Source organism: Callorhinus ursinus, unplaced genomic scaffold (assembly GCF_003265705.2).
Source record: "Callorhinus ursinus isolate GAN/ISIS: 27379988/994484 unplaced genomic scaffold, GSC_fseal_2.0 scaffold8, whole genome shotgun sequence".
NCBI classification, from domain to species: domain Eukaryota; kingdom Metazoa; phylum Chordata; class Mammalia; order Carnivora; family Otariidae; genus Callorhinus; species Callorhinus ursinus.
In genome coordinates this window covers 48672910-48678911 of record NW_027397070.1, presented here as the reverse complement: position 1 = coordinate 48678911, position 6002 = coordinate 48672910, and the positions used below count along the sequence as shown (strand labels likewise).

Here is a 6002-nt window from a genome sequence, read left to right as displayed (position 1 = left end):
CGCAGAAGCATCCTCTCTAGCCGGCCGGGGGGGAGGAGGGTGTCTGGACTGAAATGCAAGCTCACTGACATGCCCTCCGACATATACAACCAGTTATCCTTCAGTTCAGATGAAAGGAGGCAGCTGTTTGCCGATGACTGACTAGGAAGGGCTTGATTTGATTTAACCCCAAACGAATCTCCTATGGGGCTCATTAACTCTTTGAGAGCCGGCTGTTATATGGGAATTGGCAAATTCATGTTAGCTGCAACCAATCTCAAGAAAGGCAAAACCAATGTGGACCGACAAAATGCTTCCCTTTGAGCCACATAGAAGTTAAAAATCCGACGGAACATTTTAAAATCATCTTGCCAGAGCACTAGGGACCTACTTTGTAGACACCCCAAGATGTTCTAAATCTGTTAATTTTATGGCTCACCTGTAACACAGCTAGGGATCTTTCCAATGGCGAAGGCTGGGAAGAATCGTGGGGAGAAGGAGTTCCTATCCTTCGTTATTCAGCCAGGAGTGATGGCAAGAGAGGCTCAGTGACTTACCCAAAGCCACCCAGTTTATGGGTAACCGAGGGGACAGGTGCGTGCACGTCTTTAGACCCCGTTGCACCAGGCTACGATCTGCCGTGATAACCATCCACGGGGTGGATCCAACAGGCGTCCTAGGTGCACAAGTATTTCCCTGTACAGGAATCAGGCCAAGGGGCCGGGGCCACAACTCAAATAACCCCGTTCATTTAATCTCTCAAAGATCCACTCTGTGTGGTCTGCCTCTCTTGGATACCACTTCTTATGGGAAGATGTTTCTCGATTTCAGGAGGGGCCCTCTCTAGCTATCTTGACGTTTCATTTAAGTGGTCGTACAGCCATACATTCTAAAGTTGCTTAGAAAATTGTGTAGGACAGAAATAATGCTGTGAAGGGCACCGGGGTGGCTCAGTCGTTAAGCGTCTGCCTTCGGCTCGGGTCATGATCCCAAGGTCCTGGGATCGAGCCCCACACCGGACTCCCTGCTCTGCGGGAAGCCTGCTTCTCCCTCTCCCACTCCCCCTGCTTGTGTTCCCTTTCTCGCTGTGTCTCTGTCAAATAAATAAAATCTTTTTTTTTTTTAAGATTTTATTTATTTATTTGAGAGAGAGAGAATGAGAGATAGAGAGCATGAGAGGGAAGAGGGTCAGAGGGGGAAGCAGACTCCCTGCTGAGCAGGGAGCCGGATGTGGGACTCGATCCCGGGACTCCAGGATCATGACCTAAGCCGAAGGCAGTCGCTTAACCAACTGAGCCACCCAGGCGCCCCAAAATCTTTTAAAAAAAGAAAGAAAGAATGCTGTGTGAATTAGACTCCGGCAACCCTCTAGGCCTTTACATGAGAATAAGCTTTTATTTTTCCAGCGTCTTAAAAATTGGGAGGGGCGGTTGGACTGGCCTTGGGGAGCAGGGAAGAGCACAGCATGAGAATCTACTCTGAGAGGCATGGAGGGAGCCTGGAGTTGTACTTGCTAAGGACCTCCGTGGTAGGAAGAACTTCATTTAATGTGGCATTAGTTTATACCAGCAGACAACCGTAGTTTTGACATTTGTGAAAGTGTCAGATCAGAAGAAAGAAACCATTGGATTGAATCTCTTAGTCCTCCCAACCTACCCAATGTAAACCTCCAAAATGCCAGGGAACACTGGACTATTCATTTGCCTTAAGATTGCCTGCATTTCAAGTTCACACTGGTTCAGTATCTAATCCCAACATTCCCAAGTGACCTGAGTACATATGTTTGAAACTTAATTCAAATACAGTTCAGCCGTGAACAACATGGGGCTTAGGGTTGCCGAACCACCCCACCCCCCACCCGGCGCACAGTTGAAAATCCACATACAGGTTTGGATTCCCCAAAACCTTAAATACTAAAAGCCTACTGTTGACCAGAAGCCTTACCAGTAGCATAAACAGTTGAGTAACACCTATTTTATATGTTCTATGTATGATACGCTGTATTCTTACAATGACATAGCTGGAGGAAAGGTTATGAAAACCATAAGGAAGCAACATGTGCAGCGCTATACCGTCCTTTATCAAAAAATATCCATAGAGAAGTAGAGCCCTTCAAACCCATGCTATTCAAGGGTTGACTGTACTTACTCTAGATTTCACTTAGCATTTTCAAGCACTTATAAAGCAGAAAGGCAAAGTAGTTTTCAAGTAAGTGACTTTTATTTTTCTCTGACATTTCACAGTCAATTTCTACAAAACTTCATATTTCCTCAAAAGAATTCACATTTGGTAAATAAATCTCTACCCTAAAGAATTCATAGCAGGAAAAACACTTCAATATATGCACGAGAGTTACTTTTCTGTTGCAGGAATCATAGTAAAGTCAGATAATACTATAATCAATAAAAAGCCATGAGTGTAATAAATTACAAATGTTATTAAACTCCGTTCCCATAACCAGTTCCATCAGCAGCTTTTTCTAGACATGTCTCACCCCTGCCAACAAAATCTGCCAGTAAGTTTTCTTTAAGTGTTGGTCTGAACTAAGAATTGCTTCTCACTTGCAGAAGACGGCAGCTCTGCCGCAGTACTTCATACCAGATCAAATCATGCCCACTAAGACCATCACTACTTACAGCCTTGTGCAACCACCAGAGATCCTTCTGGTCTACTCCGAGGTTCCTCCATGTGCCGATCTGGCGTCTGGCCCCTAATGTCTGGGAGCCTCAGTGGACCTCTTCTTCCAAGAACTAGCTTCCCTAGTTGGCTTCATCTGCTTACAGCTCCACGAGGGAAAGAACACCCATGCTAACAGCCTAGAGAGACTTCCAGCACGAAGTCACACAATCAGAGAGAAGCCGGGGAGGTGCTGCTTCCCCTGCCACTCAGCAGTGCAGATCAATGGTGGCTTTCATCATCTTTTACCATAACAGGAAGGGAAATGCCAATCTTAATCTAGGAAGAAGAGTCCAAGAGGCTGATAGCTCCACAGAGGGTTTTTCCGATGGAATAAATTTGGTTCTCAGCAAGTATGTTCAGATTTTTGACACTCAGTAAGACTCATGACTGGCGCCCAGGCTGTTCTGAGTGCACCTGTCTCAGTAGCTTTGCTGCCAAATACGTTCTGCCAAAAAGGAAGCTTCCTAGCATGGTGCGCAGAGCAGAACTGTCGTAGTACCACACGGATTGAGGGGAGGCAAATGGAGTGGGCCAAGAGGAGAATATTCAAAGGAGCTGAGAGTCTGCTTAAAGACACATTTGTTGGGATTTTGAAACTCCTTCAGAAAGCAAATTGCAGGTAATAATTCTGCACTGATCAGGAGAGTGCAGAGATTTTACCAAGCTCTTTCTAAATTGGTCATATCTAAATCATACATGTTTAATAGCAAAGTGAGGGCAATCTGAAGCCTTGAAATTTAAAAACTATGTGACAGTTATAACTACCAGGTAAATGTGAGCATTAGCTTCTGGCCCTGGTGAAACTTCCAGAACATTTTTCTTTGTAGAAAAGGTGAAGCTGGTCATACAGGATTTCTTATTAAGGTAATTTGCACAGAGATTTTCAAGAGGATGAAATTTTTAAATGAGATAAAAAGTCGGAAATGATACTACTTAGAAATTCCATTTACCTTTACCATGAAGCTCAAAGAATCGGTATCATCTGGACATTGTATCACACCCTCCATTTCTAGATAAGCTTCAACCAACCAACCCTACACCTCTGGCTTTGCTGCCGACATCCAACGCACAAAGGAAACACAGAAGACTCTGCCCCGCAAGTGCTCCACGTCACTGTGACATGCGACAAATGAAAACTTTGGAGAGGCAAAGAAAATCGGTACGAAGAATGGTTTCCAACGTTTTGGGCACTTCAATGTCATGACCTCAGGATGGTTTTAATTCAAAGTGGGTCAAGCTTAGTGATCACTCCTTTCCTCTTTTACAAAAACAAAAGGGGATAAAAAGGTGGCAGCAGAGAGTTAATTTACGTACATTCTCAGAAGCCACAAAGCTCTCTTTTGAGATGTTCACACATAAAACAGGTTGCATTGTTTCAAAAGAAGGGGCGGGGGGGGGGGCGGGAAGCATACATTTCCAGACTCCTCCAAACTCCCAACCAAGAGATGCTGGCCATGTCTACTTTCTTCAGAGTCTAAGTCAAAAAAGCAATTCAGCAATTATAATTCCAGATGGTACTGAATCCATTCCATACTTTACAAATCTGAAGTATTTTGCCTACCAGTTTAAGTGAGGAGCAATCTGGCTTGTGATTAGAGTGAAAGAGTTCAATGGTGCGACCCTCCCGCCTCGACTTTCCAGTTTAGGAAGACAGAGCGTCACATGCTTAAGCGCTTGCACCCTCGGCCCAACCTGTGCCCGAGGCATTTTAGCGTTTGCCCAGATGGCACGATGCCTTGTGGAACGCAAGACGCCTCCTCTTTCTCTCTGTGACTAAGACATTCAAGGGAAGCTCCACAAAGGGATCCTTCTGTCACCTACTCCCTGGTTTGACAGGTGTCACTCTGTGTGCTCCTCCCCGTCACTGTACCCTTGATCGCAATGAGTGCGTGGGACGGTGGGAGGTGACAGCCACAAGAGCCCCACACAACCATCTCTCCTGCTTGGCCCCGCGACCCATCTAAGTGCCTGCAGGCTGAGGAAAGGGGCCCAGAGGGCGCTCCGAATCTGAGGTCCTCAGAGGGACAGGGACGTATGTAAACTGTGCACAGACCACAGGTTAAGACAGCGGCCGGGTATGGGCATGTGGCTTCCTAAGTGAACTGCCCAACAGTTTAAGTGTAGAAGGAAAAGCTCTTACATAAGCTTTGGGAAACAGGAGTAGAAACAGCCAAAGTGTTAAAAAGAACGCTCAAGTGACAGTAAAAGCCTCCTGGGTTACATGTCTGGGTGGTCGGAGAATGCTTCCAGGTCACTGCCGCTATGCCTAGACCCCGAGGTTAAAGAGGCCTGCAGCCTGGCCCAGGCCTGAGGAGCCCTGCTCTTGGTGGCCTCGAGGAACAGCCGGGTCTGCTCCTTCAGCTGGTCTAGCTCCACCTGAGTCGCCTGGTTCTGACGAATCAACTCCTTGGTTTTCAGCGTGATCTCCAGCAGACCGGACCTGTGCAGGACGAGCAGGGTATTGTGAAAGCGCCTGTGCTTGCTCTGCCGCCGCTCTTCGAAGAGCTCGGGGCTGCGGCAGAGGCGCCCGGCCGCCCACAGGGGCGAGAGCGGGGAGCTGCTCTCGCCGCCGGGCGGCGTGCTGTCCGACGCGCAGACGGGACTGGCCGGGGAAGCGAAGGTCAGGCTGGGGGCTTTAGCCACGTGGCTGCTGGACACCGGCTGAAGAGTCTGTGGACTTCCGCCCGCCGCCAGGGAGGGCACGCCCTGCGGAGCGGAGTCCTCGGCCCGCTGGGCGCCGGGCGGTGCGGGCGCCGGCGGGCTGGGGGGCGCGGCGCCGGGCTTGGCGGGCTCCCTGGAAGACAGGCTCGGCCCCAGTCTCTCGGCACAGACTTTCTTCTGCATCCCGCTGTCTCCTCTTGCTTCTGTGCTCACGGAGAGGCCCCTTTTGCCTGGGTGGGGGGCGATTTTGGTGTAAGAATTTAGAATGGGCAGGTAGTTCCTGGAGTCCGACTTCTTCTCGCCGGCGTGACACGGGCTCGCGGGAGGCGGCGCGGGTGGGTGAAGGAACAGCAGCTGCGGCTGCGCCGAGATCACCTCGAAGGAGGGCTGGACGGTCCACGACTGGAGCTGGGATGAGCTGCTGCCCTGCGAACAAAGGAGAAGAGCAGCACGCTGCCGTGACCTGCCAAGAGGGGAGGCGCGGGGAGCTCCCGGCCGCCGCGGAGCTTGCCTCACTGGCGCGCTAGCCCTCCTCGCGAACGTGACGGAAAAGCGGCCTGAAAACGTGTGTGTGTGTGTGTGTGTGTGTGTGTGTGTGGTTTGGGTGGGGTTTGTGTGTGTGTGTGTGTGTGTGTGTGTGTGTGTGGTTTGGGTGGTGTGTGTGTGTGTGTGTGTGTGTGTGT

The 6002-nt window shown here is 49.4% G+C and overlaps 1 protein-coding gene across 5 annotated transcripts in view; it reads right to left on the bottom strand.

Moving 5' to 3' along the window:
- Positions 1 to 2177: 2177 nt before the first annotated feature.
- Positions 2178 to 6002, bottom strand: part of CIPC (CLOCK interacting pacemaker) — a 31067-nt gene continuing 27242 nt past the window's right edge. For all 5 annotated transcript variants that reach the window (XM_073895631.1, XM_025869570.2, XM_025869569.2 and 2 more), the window contains one exon: positions 2178 to 5745. In XM_073895631.1, the coding sequence (XP_073751732.1) occupies positions 4876 to 5745 (870 nt within the window). In that variant the 3' untranslated portion in view covers positions 2178 to 4875. The remainder of the gene's footprint in view (positions 5746 to 6002) is intronic.